General features: G+C 51.6%; 2 protein-coding genes across 5 annotated transcripts in view; both read right to left on the bottom strand.

The window, feature by feature from the left end:
* OSBP2 (oxysterol binding protein 2) overlaps nucleotides 1-5978 on the bottom strand; it is a 132684-nt gene extending 126706 nt beyond the window's left edge. For all 4 annotated transcript variants that reach the window (XM_087768830.1, XM_087768833.1, XM_087768832.1 and 1 more), the window contains exon 1: nucleotides 5651-5978. In XM_087768830.1, coding sequence (XP_087624956.1) covers nucleotides 5651-5931 — 281 coding nt within the window. In that variant the 5' untranslated portion in view covers nucleotides 5932-5978. The remainder of the gene's footprint in view (nucleotides 1-5650) is intronic.
* A 4054-nt stretch (nucleotides 5979-10032) lies between these two features.
* DRC10 (dynein regulatory complex subunit 10) lies at nucleotides 10033-16522 on the bottom strand. Its single transcript, XM_009462693.2, has 5 exons — nucleotides 16490-16522; nucleotides 14906-15727; nucleotides 13403-13636; nucleotides 11652-11723; nucleotides 10033-10340 (listed from the first exon to the last, which is right to left on the bottom strand). The coding sequence occupies exons 2-5, from the start codon at nucleotides 15593-15595 to the stop codon at nucleotides 10056-10058; spliced, it is 1281 nt and encodes a 426-aa protein (XP_009460968.2). The 5' UTR covers nucleotides 15596-15727; nucleotides 16490-16522; the 3' UTR covers nucleotides 10033-10055.
* Nucleotides 16523-18245: the final 1723 nt, after the last annotated feature.

The following is an 18245-nucleotide window of genomic DNA, read 5'->3' as shown; positions in this document are numbered from 1 at the left end:
ACTGTGGGTACAGAGGATGACAGACCATGCAAGCATAAATTTAAACCTGTAATTGGAGCAAAAGAAGTCAGAACTGAATACGTATTACCCTGGAAAAAGACAGGCACAGGAGCTACAGCCAAAAGGCAGGCGATACCAGTCACTTCTGTGTGCGCGGACCAGAAGAGACAGCCGTATCGCTCCTTGAGCGTGCCCAGCAGCACGCGCTGACAGAAGACCAACCTGAAGGCTGACAACAGTTTCTCAGAGGTGAGCAAAGCCACTGCTGTCACGAAGCAGCAGCCAGCCCACACAAGCCCTCAGCTGCAAAAGACAGAGCTGAGCAGCAGCTACCAGCAACGCGTGGGAGAAACGCCGGACTGGAGCAGTAACCTTCCCCTGCTCTTGCAGAGGACAACACAGGAAGGCTACAGCAAAGGCGTAACAACACCTACGTGCTCTCCAGCAACAAAAGCTGGAACAACTGAGACCAGAAATGGGTGACAGGCATCTTACTCTCCCATAAGTATCCAAGCAGCTGAGCCCATAAACATGCTCCGTACCTGCAAACAGCTCCAGGAACTAAAATTGCAGTGCGAGTGACACTACCTGGAAGTTCACCATGCAATCAACCTTGAGACAGCAATACAGGCTGCAGTCACACCGCACAAAACCAAAATGCATTGCCCTTCTCAAAATTTAGCTCTGCGCAAGACAAACCAGTTACTTCTGCTACAGTTTCATAAAATGAAGCACTTGGTCCAGTATACTCAATTTAAGGTTATATGGGTAGAAATAAAAGTATCAAAATAGTTCATAGCTCTTGTTGGTGGTTTGCAACCAGCAAGCAGAACTGGAAAGAATACTACAACTGAAGGAACAGATATAAAAATCCTGATATGGTGTTAATAATCAGGCTGTGATGAAAACACCCATAAGGACTAAGATCTCCCTCCCATGCCCTCCTGCAGCATCAGCAGCAGTTGCTGTTTGGAGTCAAGTGAGCCCGACTCCCCCACCGCAGCACTAAACCAGGAGCAGAGCAACCAAGCCTGCCACAAGCAGCCCAGCAAAGAGCATCGCTCACCGCGGACCACGGCAGCACTCGAGCGCTGCTCTGACGTGCCATGCCTCGATGGAGCCATGCAAGCACCGTCTCCCCAGTTACAGAGCACAGAAGAGGAGCTTCCTCAAAAATGGGCAAACGATGAACAATGACCAACAGCAAAGCACCATATGGATAAAGCAAGTATCATGTGAAAACAAGATGACTGGGAACACTGATTATTAAAATGCTGTTTAAAAATAAGTAGCTCAAAGTCACCATGCAGCTACAGGGCTGTCCTTGAAACCTGTGTCCTCCAGCACCCCAAGGATGACAAATAGTCAGGGACATTCAGCTACATCTATGTCTGCAGACGGACAAGCTATCATAAAAACCATTCTAGGAGAGTAGATCTCTCTCCTCATTTTATTATGCACAAGCTAAATATAAGGAAACATTTTTCCCCCCAAGGGTGGTCCAACACTGGAAGAGGGGGCCGGAGCAGCTCTGTAATCTCATACCTTGGAGACATTCAAACCTCAGCAGCTCAAGGCCCTGAGCAACCTCATCGGGTGGCTCCACATTGAGCAGGGGTCAGACAGAGGCTCCCAGAGGTCTTTTCTGGAAGTCCTCAATTCCTCCACAGCTCTAGTATCAGCAGAGGCTTTGAAGCTCCCACCTGCACTCACCACCTCAGCTTTCAGCCGGAGTCTCAGTACAAGAAGCAGGATAAAAAAAAAAACCTCCGAGTTGTACGCAAGACCTTACAATGGTAACCAAGAGTTAACTGCTGCATAAACAAAGCTAGTATAGAATCCTGCTCTGGGAAACAGCTTTTCCAGGGAAATGGGCTGCCCATCCCCTCCACCTTCGCAGGCTAACAAAGACAAGGCAGCTGAACTGCCCCAGGCACCCATCAATCCTTTAAGAGCAGACCTGGCAAGGGGAGCTAAGGCTGCTTTCTGGTGAGAAGCTTTTCACATCACAACAATGACCAAATCACATACAGCATGAAATGTTTTTTTCTTCTCCATTTAGCACTGCTTTAGCTATTACCTCATGTGACCACAGAAAGTACTGCTGAAGGCTCTTCGGACACCTAACCCACAAGTCACAGGCTATGGACCAAACCCACAGAAGAGACAACATGAAACTCGAGCTCTTCAAAATATGAGAAAGCTGCTTGGAGAAGAGAACCCTCATCTGGAGCATCGATCACAAGATCCAACGCCAATCTTTGATGAATTAATACTTACCTAAAGATCCTCTCTAATCTCCTTGAAAACACTTATCTCTTCAAGGTGATTAGATTCTCCTGCACAGACATGCTAATTATAGATAATGATAAATCTATAACTGGTAGCCTGCCATGGCAGTTTAGAAAGAGTTTTGATCATTAGCGAGCCAACTAGACTAGTTTTGCCATGCTTAAACTGCTTTCCAACACAGGCATCACCTTTGCACTGTAGATTTCCAACTCGGCCAGAAAACTTAGTCAAAAAAAAAAATTACCTAAGAGGGAGAATCAAAGGTAATTAAAATGGTCCAACTCTTGCTGTGTGACTCCTGGAAGTTCCTAAATCCACGGGCCTCACTCCAGAGGAGGGTATTGCAGAGGAAATCTTCAAGAATTACTCAGCTGTTATCATTTTCCACAGGTTCAGAGTAGGGAATATGAAGCAAAAGCACACGTCCTGCAGGGAAGCTTCGCTAGCAGTAAGATTTGATGTCTTCATAGATCTCACAATAATACAGGAGGCTTTAAATACGCCATTTGGAAAGAATACTCTAATTAGAAGCTTTAATTCAGGAAACTGTCCCTGTGAAACCAACCGGGTGGAAAACAGGCATTGCACCTGGCTGGCCGAGAAAACCCCACCGAGCAGCTCCTGCCGGATGGCACTGCGCCCACCCACGCGCCATTACAACGAGAGCTCCCAAGAGGCCACGCAAGATTTTACAAGCTCAACTCTACAAACAAAAAAACCTACCAGGAATCACCACCCAGCAACGTGACAAGCTTTTTTTTTTTTTTTTTAAAGTAAGCTAAACAGCAAGCAGCAGGAAATTCAAATGAAATGAAAAGCTTCAGTCTGGAACGAAATCAATACACATAAGGAGGCCACTTAGGCATCACGGTGCAGTTTTTCCAATTAAGATGACTTTTAGCACACAAGCAAAATGAAGTTTCTATCAATCAAGCTAGTCCTGAATAGTCAACAGCTAAATCATCTAGGGTATCAGGGCAACCACCTTCCAAACTCAAGCTACAAAGGCATCAAAAGCCACAGAGACAAGGAGAGCACAGCAATTCACCTGCAAGGGTATGATTTAACCTGCAAAGCCTTTAGCAGCAAGGGTAGAAAAAGAAAATTCTGGCATGCACCTTCAGAGCCGGGATGAGCACAAAGACCCAGCAGAAAGTGAGACACGTGGCTCACAGAGTAGCCAGAGACCTTTAGAGAAATTTTTTCTTAAATTCTCTGCATAAAAGTCAAACAAGCAGCAGTCCACATGTTGACCAGCAGTCTGCTCACGTAGAAGAGGTCAATGAAAATGCACAGCCTGATACCTGGAGCTTCCTTGCTCCTGTCAGTTAGCTAGAAGCCATATTAAAATAAAAATGCCAGTTTACCCCAGACTGTCTCACAGGAAAGCTCTGCCATGAGCAATTTGAGCTGACACTCGATGGGTTGGCATGGCCACTATTTAAGAGAGATGGTTTTGAAGAGTATAATGAAGGCTTTTTTCCATTTAAGTAGAACTTTACCACGTGTTCTGTACTATATTTTTGTACTCCTGACTCACAACCAAATTAGCTCAGTTCTCATCAAGCCCAGTGATAAAAAGAAGGCACAAAAACCTTCAGCATTGCTTTTTCCCAAGCAGCTGCTGCAGATCTGCACTGGTTGAAAGCTCCACAAAGTAATGCAGTTTCAACTCCTTCACATGCTGCTCAGAATAATTTTCTTGGGTGTTTCTGTTTGTTGTCTCAGCCTAAAACAGATCAAATTGTCTTAAAATAAACCCAGTTGTTCCGACCTAAAATAATTGTTGAAGAAAACCACTTGTTTGCTCATGACAGACTTGGCACCAATACAGAAAAAAAAAATATTCTGACACAGTTACAAGTGGAGCATTAAACTTCAACAACCTTTTCAAGCTGCCTAGCTCTGCTGGTCCAGATCTGGACTAGAGTTAAAGAGCATAAGCATACCAGAAAGGATTACAAGTAAATTAGCTGAATTACTGAAAGGGAACTACATTCTCATGGGGGTGTTTGTTAGGAAACATTTTTGTTTGGGTTGAGTTTTGGGATTTTAGGGATTTTGAAACAACTCCAAGTAGACAAACACACCATTGAATTTCTGACCTGTTACCTGCCGTGGTCCGACCCCAGAACCCAGATCTCTCTTTAGGGCTGGAGGAGTTCACACCTGGCAGTGAGCTGAGGCTCAGGGATCTGCCTCAGGCTACGTGTCATCAGCTGTAGCAGAGAAGGAAACCAGAAGATGAACTTTGTGTCAGGAGGAAAAACAGCTTTTGCGTAGCCTTTACGGAGAAGTCCTCGCTCACAGGGTTTGGTACATTAAAGATGTATTATTTTATAAAGCTCTAACCACCTTTAATATCTGGGATCATTTCCACGTTCTGAAATACAGCCAACATAAACTCCACAATACTGAAGACGACAGAGCACTTGTCTTCCAAGTGACAAGAATAAACATGAACCTTCCTAAAGGATAAACACACCAAAATCCTACAACACCCATATGTTTATATTTTTACTACTCAACTGATAGAAAAACCACAAGAGAACCTACTAACACGACATCACTTTGGATCAAACCTCACAGCATCCAGTCCTCATGTTCGATACCCTCCTCACTGAACCTATGGCCCATCTGTATAAAAACCATCACATAAGTCGGCAAAGAAAACCAGGCGAGACTTTTGAGGCACCACTAAGTGCTATAACTTCCTTCCTTCCTCCAATAACACAGCCTCCTGCCTCGCCAGCACAACATCCCAGGCCATCCTTTCCCCTTGGACACGGCCGCTGCAGCGCTCACATTTACACACATGGGTATCGGAAATATTTTCAGCCTCTGGTCTCCTGTGCGACAAAAAAAAAAAAAAAAAAAAAAAAATACCAGAAGCAGGTTACAAAAGCAAATCAATTTTAGGCAAGAAGATGGGTTTTTTTGTTGTTAAAAAAAATGATTTTTGGGTTTAGGAGGACTTGTAGCAGCTGTAGCTGCTGCAGCAGGAGGAGGAGGAGGATGGGAGATGAAGGGGGCGGCCGATCCCCGCATCCCGGCCCCGGGGGGCCCGCACCGCCGCACCGGACCCCGCCGCCTCCTCGCCACAGCGCTGAAAGCTCCAAACCCGAGGTTTGCTTCAGAAGAGGATAAAAAGAAACCAAACCGAGCAAACCGAAGAGGTTTTCGCTCTGCAGAAGCGCAGACCCCGCGGCTCGTCCCCCGCCACCGAGGCACCTGCCCAGGCCTGACGGGGCCGGCCGACCCCGGTACCGGGCAGCCGGAGGACACCGCGCCCCGCCGCGGCAGGCCCGGGCCGAGCGGCCACCGGTACCGGCCCGTTCCCCCCGCCCGTCTCCGGTACCTGTAGTAGCTGAGGAGCCCGTTGCTGAGCACGAACCAGCGGCGCTGGTAGCCCTTCAGGTAGTTGGTCCACTTGAAGAGCCAGCCCTTATAGGTGTCGGAACCCGGGGCGGCGGGCGGGCCCCCCGCCGGTCCCCCGCCGCCCCGGCCCCCCGGCTCCGCGCTCATGGCCGGCAGCTCCTGGCAGGCCAAGCAGGGGACGGCGCTGAGGAGAGAGACCAGCCCGCGGGTGCTGCTGCTGCTGTTGACGCCGCCGCCACAGAGCGCGGCCGCCTTCCCCATAGACCCCGACGGCTCCGCTCCCGCCGCCCGCTCCGCTCCCGGGCACCGGCGGGGGGGGCGGCGCCGCGACCACGTGACGCGCGGCGAGGGGGGGAGGGGGCACGTGAGGCGGTGGCGCGGCGTGGGCGCCCCCTAGCGGCGGGGCGGGAAGAACCCGCGCCCCCCTCCCCCCGCCATTTTGGCCTCCGCCGCCATTTCGCGGCCCCGCCGAGACTGGGGGGTATCGTGGCTTCGCTGCCCGACCCCTCCTCTGCAGCCGGGCTGCGAGGGCAACCGAGCGGTCGGGGCCTCGGCGGAGCGTCGAGGGAGGCTCTGGAGAGCGAGGGGGTTTTATGTGGCCCAGCCACAGGCCTGAGGAAGCCCGCAGCCTGCCACGGTTGTGCCGTTGCTCCAACGCCCCTCTCTAAAAACACTGGAAAACCCCACTCTGAATGCTGTTTTAGGAAGAGGAGGACCCGGGGAAGAATACAAACCAGCAAGCGAGCGTGGGAAGGCTATGAGATCGCTACGTGAGCGCGTGTGGGGCAGAGGGGCCAGCGGGAGGGGTGGCCATGCCGGGCTGGGGAAGGCGCTGTCATGGTTCACACAAAAACTCTTCTCGGTGCCGCTTGCCCAGCCGGGAGGAAAAGCCCCGTCCCCCTCACCTGCTCCCCACCGCCAGCCCACGGTCCTGGGTTTTATGAGCTGGGTCATGTCTGAGGGCGATCCCTCTCCACCACAAGCCCGGCGAAGCGCCGCGGGGACCCGTGGCAGATGCTGGCCTGCCTGGCATCCCCGCGGCCACCGAGGCCCCTTCCCTTCGCGCCCTCGCCCTCCCAGCCCCGGGGGATCACCTTTCTCTGATCTCTCTAATCTGCTCTGATCCCCCCTGATCGCATTACTGCTCGCCCATCACCTCCACGTGCTCCTCTGCCTGCTCTCTCATGGCAGCCCTGCCAGCGCCGGCAGCCCGAACCCGGAGCTCCTGCCAGCCTTGCCGGGGTCTGACAGGGGCCTCACGGACTGGGAACGTGGCCCTGAGACTGGCCACCTCTGTCTTGTTGTGTCGGCCAGGCCACGGACCCACCGCAGGGCAGGGAGGCTGTGCTGCTGCGCTGGAAGGGGGAGCAGGCAGGGCGGGACAAGGTTCATGGGGAACAGCACTTCCAGCAGGCTGACGGCAAGCAGCAAATAAAGGTCTCATGAACAAGCGCCATCAGCACGGAGTGGCCAGTTTGAGGCTGAGGGGGAGATGCGGGGCTGGGGCCAGCCATGTGATGAGCAGCAGCAGGCTGAAGTGTGGGTGAAGGGGCTCCCCAGCCCTTTACACTGGCCTTGGAAACACCTCCAATGAGCGTGCTTGGCGCCAAGCCTGAGGATCTGGGCTTGGAAAGAAAGAAAGACGTAGGCAAACTCCATCCACTGCTCTGGACAGAGCTTCTTCTGCCCCGCTGAAGCTAGGTGAGCATTTCCTCCCATTCTAAAGAGAAGCCCCTGAGAGTCCTTCAGCCATGAGCACCAGCACCTCTGGCGCTAGCAGACGCAGAGGCAGCTCAGAAAGGCAAGTCCTATGTCTGATAACAGTCTGAGAGTACTTTGGACTCCGAAGGCTGGCATGCTCCCGACAGAAGGTGTTCTCAGTCTGTCACCCAGCTGAACGCCTCGCCAGATAGGCTTTGACATCTGGAGGCAACATATGGAGGTGTTAGACAAACTCTGAGACAGGGAGGCATCAAAATTAGTGTCCAACAGTCCCTGCAACACTCCGACATCCTCTAATCTAAAAGCACGTCCAGACCTTCTTTTGCCAGGAACTTGAGGGCTGTGGGTGTCTGTGAACTGAAGCCTCCCTAGAGATGAAACATCCCTCATGATGTAAATACACCCCGGACTACCCACATGGGTGCCAACATCTGGAAGTCTCCACGGATCCTGGCATCTCTTATCGTTGCAAACAAGGAAAGACACCTCCTCTGGCCATGTTGGAGGAGAGAGGGGCCTCACCTGATCCTGCATCTCACATCCTTGTGATTCCTCTCAGTGATTCCAGCATGTGCTTGGGATTGGGCCCTGCACTGCACTGGACACAGGATGGCAAAAGTCCTGCGATTTGTATTGAGTGTGCTATGGACGCATGACATGGATCCTGTGACTTTTAACCAAGTAAAGAGTCAAGGACAAATCTGTCAGGTCCTTGTGTTCGGTACTGCGGGCAGTGCTGTGGGATCTCCCCCTCACAGCGAGCTCAGCCCTTGAACATCTCCAGTCGCTCTTTGTCCTTAGCAAAATGGCCCCCTCTCCCACTTAGTTTGCATTCAGTGGTGAAAAGCATCACATCCCTTTTGCTGTAGGTACCCATTTATGAACAGAGGTAGAGAGGCCGGTGAGGACTGGGGCCTGGTGGCTATTTGGGCTTTGCAGCCAGCATCACTGCCCTCTCCTGGGAAAAGAGGCTGCAAGGAAGGGCCAGTGAAGAAATGTCCCTGGGAGTCTGGATCCAAAATGCTGTTTGGTCCCAGCCTTGTTAAATGTAACGAATATGTGAGCCCAGCCTGTTTCCCAGGAAAATGAAATGAGACATAGTGCGCTGTGTATGACTGTATCCACGCCCAGTTTCAGCCCTAGCAAGCAGAGGAGTAGAGAGCTCGTGGTATGAAGTTGCAATATGGCTACTGAAAATAGGAGGCTAAGGGAGGAAATAAAAACACTTGACTCATGCCCCTGTGAAAGGGAAAGGCTGCAGCGTGCTCTCGGGACATTAGACACTAAAGAATCCAGAGGAGAGCGTGCTGTCAAAACAGGGATCTACATCAAACACGGCACAGTTTGCTGCTTGGCTTAGGGAGAGACCTATAGGGCTGGGAGCAGGGCACGAGCTGGGCTGTGCCACATCCCCCCCTTCAGATGGCCCCTGCCGAAAAATGCAAATTGCCAGGGGTGATGTCCTGTCAGGATTTGTGTCCCTTCTGTCACTGATAAGCAATGGTGCTGCAGCTTCCTCCTGTAGAAAGGGACATGGTCTCTCAGATCCACATGAGGAGGAACCCTGTCAGATGAAGGGCCTCACCCTGCCCTCAGGAATTATTGAGAGCAGCCCTGAGGAGAAGGACTTGGGGGTACGGATAGATGAAAAGCTGGACATGAGCCGACAATGTGTTCTCCCAGCCCAGAAAGCCAACCGTATCCCGGGCTGCATCCAAAGCAGCGTGGCCAGCGGGGCGAGGGAGGGGATTCTGCCCCTCTGCTCTGCTCTGGTGAGACCCCCTGGAGCCCTGCCTCCAGCTCTGGGGTCCTCAGCACGGGAAGGACGTGGACCTGTTGGAGCGGGGCCAGAGGAGGCCACCAAAATGATCAGAGGGCTGGAACAGCTCTGCTATAAGGAAAGGCTGAAAGAGCTGGGGTTGTTCAGCCTGGAGAAGAGAAGGCCGCAGGGAGACGTTATTGCGGCCTTTCAATACTTAAAGGGAGTTTATAAGAAAGATGGGGACAGGCTTTTTAGCAGGGCCAATAGCGACAGGACAAGGGGGAATGGTTTTCAACTAAAAGAGGGTAGATTCAGACTAAACATAAGGAAGAAATTTTTTACGATGAGGGTGGTGAAACACTGGCAGGGCTTGCCCAGAAAGGTGGTGGATGCCCCATCCTTGGAAACATTCAAGGTCAGGTTGGATGGGGCTCTGAGCAACCTGATCTGGTTGAAGATGTCCCTGCCCATGGCAGGGGGATGGACTGGGTGGCCTTTAAAGGTCCCTTCCAACCCAAAGCATTCTATGATTCTTTGATTCTGTGAATGACTTTATTGCCACCTTCGGTAAGAACAGAACGAGGCCGTGACACACAAGCAAGGTATGGGCAAGGAGGAGACTCAAGCCAGGGAGACAAGGCAGGAACCTGCATGCCTGGCCCAGTCCCTTCATCAGGAGACATCCTCCTCCTTGCAGAGGTAGCAAAGCTAAACCTAAAATGGTGAGACATGTCTTCACGCCACTGCTTTGATATACTCCAACTATGAGAGGCAGCCCCAGCCCTGGAGAGCTTGGGCCTTAATGCAAACGCTCTCTCAAATCTAATGCCTTTATCTGGAAGAGCTCAGTCCCAGCAGAGTCAGCAGCTTCACCAGGAGGAGAGAGAATAGATTTTGTGCTTTATTTCTTGGTCTTCTTGCTCTTGCCCTTGCCCTTCTTCTTCTTCTTCCTTTTTGACTTGAAGAGGGACCGGACCAAGTAGCCTCTCCAGAAGGCCTGGATGCGGGTGGCAGCATGGTTCATGGTGGTCAATTCCTTCAAAGCCTGCTCCTTCTTATTCTGACATATCCTGTGCTCCTCCTCAATGTGGGAATACTCCTGGAGAAGGACAGCATGTTTCTCCTTCAGTAGGGACAGCTGGGCCTTCTCCTCGATGTAGGCAGCATGAACCTCCTCATACTCAGCCTAGCAAGACAGCAGATACCAGGTACAGCAATTTTGAGGGCATTCAGCAGCTCCTCCCTGCATATCCCTAGGTAAGGGTTCTTAAACCCATCCCGAATCCAGGCAGAACCATGAGTGGGAACTGAGTCTTTCCAAATGGACTCAAAAGGAGGCATGTGCCCAGTACCCAGGGAATTCCACCAGATGCCAGGTCCTAGTATCTTCATGCTCCTCTGAAAAATGCTCTCATAATTCTCCTTGTGTTGCAAACAGCATCCACCCTCAGCTGGGAACTCTGACCGGGTAACACACACGCAGGTCAGAGCCCCTCCTGCGTATGCTCTGAGCGAAAGGACGGATCGCTGCAGTTTGGGTAAGGCTGAGCCCGAGCTCACAGCTTTGCTAAGAAGCCCTTTTAGATGAGTGGCACTGAAGCCCAGCTCATATGCTGTACACTGCTGAGAGCAGAAGAGCCAGACCACGTCAGCCTGGCAAAGGCCAAGCACAGGTAGTTTTAATGGTGTTACTGCACTTCCGAGCTCAGCAGCAGTTTATGCCTTTCCTAATGCCTTGGAGGAAGCCACACCGAGGTGGAAGATTAGGGGAATCAGTAGCATGGATGTGTGTCTGCCTTAGCAAGCTCTGCCCCAAACCTGCCGTGACGTGGTGCTCCAGCCACCCAGGAGACAGGAAACCAAAAAATTCACATTATTAAACACCTGACAAGGGGGGGATCATTTCTTTCAATTAGCAGCCAGCTTCCAGGCCCCTCCCTATGTTTTCTTCATTAGTAATCCAGCAGCTTTTATCCATCTCCATAAATGGGGCAGGAACAGGAAAGCAAGTAGGACCTTCTCAGAGGTGAGGTTGGGGGGTGTTGATGTGATTCTCAGCCTATTGTGGTTAAGTGGGATGCCAAGGCAGCGGTACACAGGCTGTTCGGTTTCTTAGCACTTGAGAGACATCTGTCAAGGGGCCCAACAGAAACAGGAGCATGATTTGGACACCAGATAGGGCCAACAGGATTGAGGATTGAAGCAAAAGTGAAAATCCTGTTCCCTAGCATCAGGTGGCTGTGTCTGACAAAACGTGGCAACCCATTTGCCCAAATACTGTGGGATTTAGCAGTGGATCTAAAGTCGAAGCAGCAGAGAACTCCTGAACACATCAGCAGGACAAAGATACCTTTCCTTCTAAAGCCTGTACTTCTTCTGGATGGAAAAATGTCCCTCACTTCCACGGCCTCCTGTGTAAGAGCCACGTGTCCATTTGGACAGGAATCTACCTGAACATATCACCTCATGGGAGAGCAAAGCCCTTTGAAGAGGATACCTGTTTTTCTCCCATGTCCGTGTTATATTTCCGGATCCAGTTCACAATTTCCATCTCCACTCTGCACTTCCTCTGAAACACAAAACAAGATAGGTTCCTTGCAGGCACTTGAAGCCTGGTAAAAGGTAGCCTGAGTTAGAAAACTGTAGCTTTGAGCCCCAGCATCATTATATTTGAGTATAACACCTCCTCCTTGTGGCAAGCTTCCTTCAGCTGACACATATTTTGTTTGCCCTGGTTTGGTGATTCCCATGGGACATTCCCTCAGGCCAAAAGGGCCTTATTTGGTTTACAGCATGAAGCTGGGTGAGGGCTGAAGATTGAAATGCATCTGAAAGGTGCGTTCTGCAGTAGGAAATGAACATGTCTGATGGAATGTGGCAAGTCATCAACAAACTGGGGCAACCACCCTAAAATTGAAGCAATAGAGAACTGCTAAATGTGAAAGCAGGACACAAAGAACTCAAAAGATGGAGCTTTTTAAAATGAAGAGATATTTTCTAGCTGTACAACAGTTTAACAGCGGCTATACTGTGGTATAACCAGGTACGGGCAGTTTACCCCAACCTGCTGTATCTCTGCTCCATGGAATCACCAAGAGAAAGATCAGCTAGAGCCCATCACAAGTGCCACACGATTTCCAGTGTGACACTGACCCAGGATGTCCCACGGGCTCCCAGGCCATCATGAGGTCAGCCCTCAGCTATTTAGACCACAAGGACAATCTTGGGCCACCCAGGGCTAGGGCATGCACTGAGGAGAGGGAAAGGTGACCTCTGTGGTCAGTAAATCTGTCTGCCTGAATTAGAATGAGCTGAGCAACTCAACAAACACTGCAGTGGCCTGCAGCCTCAGAAGAAACTGCCTGATAAAGCCACTCCATTAAAGGAGGTGTAAATGGGTGGATTTTGGATTTTGTACTGTGACTCTAACTTGCGTTTGTTGCTTTGTCAGTGCCCAGCCCCACTTTGCTCAACATCGTCCAAATCAAGAGTGAAAGATGCCCCATCACCCGTGTGTGCTTGTTTGGAGTAAATACCACATAGGAGCAAAATGAGGGGGAAAATGCTCTTTTTCCGGTTCTAGACTCTCTGTGCCCTGTGTCACCAGCATGCTCTGCTCAGGGCAGAGCTGTGATGCAGAGGCCTGAGCCTGCCTGCTGCTCCTGTTTCCTTCTTCTGTATCTGCTCAGCATTGTGATAAATCACATTTCCCCCTCATTCAACTCCACCCGACTCCTTGGCTTGTGTCTTCAGCAAAGTGTCAGGGTAGGAATTGCTTAGCTCCCAAGATTAGCTCTCCTCAACCTTGAATACTACAACTCTAAAAGATGGCTTTATATAAAGCCAATATTGTGTTTGTTCTGCTTACCCTACACCATATCCCTTGTTTCTTAACATATTCCTTGCCTGTTTTGCTGGAGCCTTGCTGCTCTGCACTCTGACTAGCCCACAACCTCTCTAGCATCTAACCTCTAGTGTCACAGCACTGTATAAAGGTGTTTTCAGAGCTAAGTCAGCAGGCAGGAGGAGGACCTGTGAGCAGGCTACTTCCCTGCTGTCGCCGCAGGGTTGCTTTCCACTGGAATCAGCAGACCATGAGGACAGAGCAGGTATACTCTGACAAACAGCATGTGCATCCTGCCAGGAGCTAGCAGGCACCAAGTAATTACTTGCAGCAGCCAGCAGCCAGACCTGACAGCACTACAAAAGGTTTCAAATCTCCTGTTCTAGAGCTCTCCTCCTGTTTACCTTTCTGAGAGCCAGCTCTGATGCTCGGTGCTCCAGTACAAGTGCATTGAGTTGTGCTCCTAGCTGCTGGATGTCCTGCTGTAGCCTGGCACACCTGGCCTGGGAGGCTTGCAGCTCCTCTTTTTGCTGTTTTTCTCCTTCCTGCTTGATCTGCTGGATGCTAGCCTCGCAATCCTTGGTCAGATCTTGCATGCTGTTTTTGAGGTCTTTGATCACATTGTCTTTCTTGTGAATCTAGACCCAGAAAACAAGAGGAAGAAATACCATCGAGAAATACAGGTGAGGCAGAAGGTGGGCAGGAGAAGTAAGGCACCCTTACGAAGGTGGAGGAGATCTAAGAAGACACCCTGCTGACCTGGTAGCAACAGGGACCTGCCGCTGCTGGCTGAGGGAACAGAGTTAGATTTACACGGGGTGCTTTGGAAACCTTCCCCCACTGCTCCTCTGGGAACCCATTAATAAGAGCAGAGAATGAACAAACCACACCGAGACCCACTGGCACTGCCATCTGAGGGAGAGCCAAAATCAGAGCCACTGGAGCGAGCCCCGTGGCTCCCTGGAGCTTTGGATTAGGCTCAGAGTGACTGTTGGGGGACGCAGCTCAGTGTGCTGCCTGCAAGAGAAATCCTCGGCTGGGACGAGTGAAACAGATTTATTCATGATGCCCTGGACAAGCTGCCAAATTGCACATAAAAATCTCAAGTGTCTCAATTCACAGATCTCCAAGGAGCGGAGGGAATGGCGAAAGCAGGCCCCTGTCTCCATTAACACCATTCAGTGCAGCGAGCACGTGACAAAACCTTCCCCTCCGACCCCTCTTGCAGGAAGGAGAAAGAAAAGCATACATATAAAACAAAGGATTGCTTGTCAGTTCAGGGGCTTGGGTGCTGGCACGGCCCACGGACTCACAGAAAGAGCCTTGGAAATGCCCATTCGTTTATCTGTACCTCAGTTGCCTTCACTGAAAAAAATGAAGAATTTGTATAATCACATATTAATCAGAAATGCTCTAAGGCAGGTAGTATTACAGAGTTGGAAGTCACAGAAATGTTGGTTTTAAGCAAGAGTGAAGGCAGAGCAGATATTAAAAATGGATTTTAATCAGAGCAATCTCTGCCTGGAATGACTTTTCATCATTTCATCAGCAGTGAACGAGGCCTCACACTGGCAGCTGACATTGTAGCCCTGCCAAAACACTGCTGCAGCAATTTGTGTCTGTCCTGCAGCTCCTTTTTAAACTCAGTGACTTGTGTCATTCAAGTTGGCCAGTGAGAACAGGTCCAAAACATGCCAAATTCAAGTTTAAAAGAAAAATCAAGCATGCAATAAGCATTTGTCATTATATTTTACAATGAAAATAATGTCTTTAAATTTAGGATTTGGTTTAGAAATCATTTCTGGAACTTCCTTTTCAGGAACTGCAAGAAAGGGATCATTTTTTAGCTTACCAAAGTTTTGCTTCAGTAACACTTTGTTGGAAAACATATTCCCACAGTATCATACCTCCTCCTCTCGAGTCCGGATTGCTGCTGCCAGTTCTGCCTGTAAAGCTGTGATTGCTTCAGTGTTTTTCTTAATCTGGAGGGAGATGTCTTCCATGAACATCGTTTCTTCCTCTTCCACAGGACTAGTCAGGAGTCTCTCAAGCATGAAATTCCTGAACTCCTCAAAGGCTTTGATAAACACTTCAGCTGGTGACTCTCTCACCCAGGCTTTGTAGTTCAGAGCCTGGCAAAGCGAAGGGTTGGCCAGCAAGAGTCGCAGGACATTTCTAACAGAACATTTCAGACGTTGCTCTAGCAAGCAGAGGCAGCCCCGTTGTTCCTCAGCTCTCATGGTGTCCCCTTCTTCAGAGCTGGCAAGCAGGTGCTCCATTTCATTTGAAAGCTTCTGGTGCTCGAGCAGGCTGTTTGTGATCTCAGGTCCCAGTATATCAGCAAACCTGTCCAGAGAGTCGATAATACGTGGGATCAAACTGCTCAGCTCTAGCTTGGCAATTGTCTCATCCAAGACAGTTATGATTCTTTCCGTCTCAATGCTATCAGGTTTTAACCGACATGGATCTAACATCTTCATGGTATCTAATGCGATCGTTGCCTTCACTGGAGTTGCCATGCCCTTCACCAGGGGCTTGTTTCTTTGCTTCACATCCTGAGAAGGTACTTGGAGCACAACTGGATCCCCTGTTGCCATGGCTGCAGTTAAACACTTGTGGCTTGAGTGTTTTGAGGTCTAGAAAGGACACGATGTCTGCTACACAGGGCGAGACTCAGTCAGAGAACATCTCTGCTGCTGCTGGCATATATTCTTTCTCGGATTTTATCTCTAAAAGGAAAATGTGGTGACAGCATTAGAGAAACAATGTAATTTGGGAAACATGGGAGTTTCAGATTACACCGGAGTTGTCCTTGGGTCCGGGCACATGGTCAGGACGTGGGGTCATGCATCAGAACTGGTCTTTATCCCAGAGAGGCTGTTAACGCCCACGGGAAGGGAGGAGAGTAATGGACTCCTGGGTTTGAAGGCTGGTGGGGAGAAAGCTCCCAACTCCTTCTAAGCGGCAGCTGAGGTGGAAGGCAAGGATTGCAGCTCTGCAGGCCTTAGATGCGTGTGGAGAGGGGCTTTCCAGTCCCTGGGGCCACCTCGGAGGGAAGGGCAGGGTTCCCGGTGTGAAACGCGCACCTCCGTCCCTCTCGGCCAGCCACTGTCAGAGGGACGAGGTGGGAGAGAGGATCTTGGTGCCTGGAGGGGCTGCGCTGGCGGGGACCAGGGCAAGAGGAGGGGGCCAGGGGAACCCAGGGAGAGTCAGAGGCTGGGGCGGGAGTCCCGCTGGGGAGGACTGCCCGTGTGCGGGTCCGGAGGTTCGGGCGGGCCCGGGGCAGGAGGATCCGGGGGGGCGTCTGAGGAGAGGCCCGGGACCTGGAGGGGCAGCGGCCTAATGGTGATCCGGGCGGTCGGGACCCGGGAGGTCGGGGATATCTCAGGGGTCGGCTCCCGGGGGGTGTCGGTCCCGGGCTGCCTCCGGTCCCTGCAGCGCTCTCCGCCTCGGCCCCGGCCCCGGCCCCGCTCGCCAGACCCCCGGCCCACCCAGCCGCCGCCAGAGTCCTCCGGTTGCTAGGCTACCCAAGCGGAGGGGTGGGGCCTCTCCCGACAGCCTATGGCGATCGGCGCCAACACGTCAGCGTCGCCGTTCGCTTGATGGGCAGCGCCGCTGTCCAATGAGAAGCTCCGCGGCGGCGAGCAGCGGCGAGGGGCGTGGGTCGCCATCTTGTCGGCGGAGGCCGCGGGCCCGGAGAGGAGGGCGGCGGGGTACGAGACCCGGGAGGAGCGAACCGGCGTCGGTGGAGAGGGAAGGCTCCTGCTCTGTTTTTCTAACAGCTGTATTGTAGGGAGGAGGCATCCCGAGCGGTATGTGCTCACAGCAGCGTTCTGTCCGTTCCCGCTGGCGATGCATTCCTGAGAGTCTTAAAAATAAGTGGGAAAATAAACTTTATACTCCCCGAGATCCAGTCTCCCAGGCTCTGGTCAGTCGTAAAAGAGCAAAAATGAAGTAACGGGGCTGCGTCGGTGCCCAAGAGCCCTGAGGGGGCTGGCTGTGCTGCTGAGCATGGGGAAGGGCCCACCAGCTGCCCAACGGACGGATGGACAGACGGAGGTGTCGGGAGGATGAGGGAGTCGGCAGCAGAGCCATCCATGGCAGCCACCAGGTGTGACACGGAGCCTCTGCCGCGGGGCCCTGGTGAGGAGAGCTCACAGGAGAGGCATGCCACGCTGAAATACTCTCCGAGGACACAGCACGTTCACATGCCCCGGGGCAGGCGGGGGTTATGGAAATTTAGACCGGGTTGCAATACTAAATCAGGCAGAATATAGAGTCTGACAGGGATTTGAAATGTCAGAACACCAGCAACCAAGAAATTACCCTAACTGTACTCTTAAAGAAGACATTTTATAGGACTCTGCATTCAAGGCCATAAAAATGCTAATAAATTCCAGCTGATTAAAATGCTGATGCTACACATGCCCAATTACTTGGTTACCCGTGAATTAGCGATATCTGCAAAGAACATGTTGGCCTTTCAAAGCTGAGCACAAGCCCTGCCCTCACCCTGCTGCGTGGTCGGCAAGAAGGATGCATTTGGGGAGAGGAAGGCTTTGGTTTCCAGGAAGAAACTTGGCCAAATGCCAGCGCAGGCTCCCGGTGATGCCAGCTCTGTCCTCAGGGGCAGGAGCAAGCACGAAGCCGTCGCACGACAGCTGTGGCACCCACAGGCAGCCTTGTCCCGGGTCTCAGCCAGCCCAGCGCTGCGCAGCCTTTCCTCGCATGAGCAGTCCCCTTTATTTCTGTGCATAGCATGTCTGAGCCTATGAATAAATCTCCAGCACTGGGGACTGTCCTCACTGGTCCAGCACATCACCGGTTATTAATTATTTCTGTACACAAAGCAAACTAGGGTCTGGTGATGGGACGTGCAGTGGGACTACTAGGGCCAGGCTTTTGAGGCCTGGCACTGGTGAGGATGGATGAGATGACACCCATGGAGGGGCCAGGCTTGCCCAGGTCTGCTGCCTCCTCGTACAGAGCAGGACCACGGGCCTGGCAGAGACGCAGGAAGAGGGCAGAGCTGCGGAGAGAAAGGCGGGAGAAGGCTTGTGTCAGCTCTGGTGTGTCAGGCTGGACATATCCGGCTCATTACCTGGCTGGGGGAGCAATGTCTTGCACATGGGACACCTCCTGCCCTCAGCAACCCATCCAAAGGACTGATTCAAAGTCAACACCAGGATTCAGTGTGATGCTAAGTCTGGGTTTGGATCAAAATGCTGCAGCCACCAGCACAAACCC

Source organism: Nipponia nippon, unplaced genomic scaffold (genome assembly GCF_047370975.1).
Source record: "Nipponia nippon isolate SJK-2023a ecotype South Korea unplaced genomic scaffold, ASM4737097v1 scaffold_30, whole genome shotgun sequence".
Classification (NCBI taxonomy): Eukaryota; Metazoa; Chordata; class Aves; order Pelecaniformes; family Threskiornithidae; genus Nipponia; species Nipponia nippon.
Note: the sequence above shows the minus strand (reverse complement) of the source record. Positions and strands in the feature narration are given on the sequence as shown.

Excerpts from the sequence above, each read along its gene's own strand:
- DRC10 (XM_009462693.2), bottom strand. The coding sequence starts at position 15,595 with ATGGCAACAGGGGATCCAGTTGTGCTCCAAGTACCTTCTCAGGATGTG. Across the intron at positions 13,637-14,905 it reads TCCGGACTCGAGAGGAGGAG|ATTCACAAGAAAGACAATGT; the intron begins GTATGATACTGT and ends TTCTGGGTCTAG. Across the intron at positions 10,341-11,651 it reads CGGACATGGGAGAAAAACAG|GCTGAGTATGAGGAGGTTCA; the intron begins GTATCCTCTTCA and ends CTGTCTTGCTAG.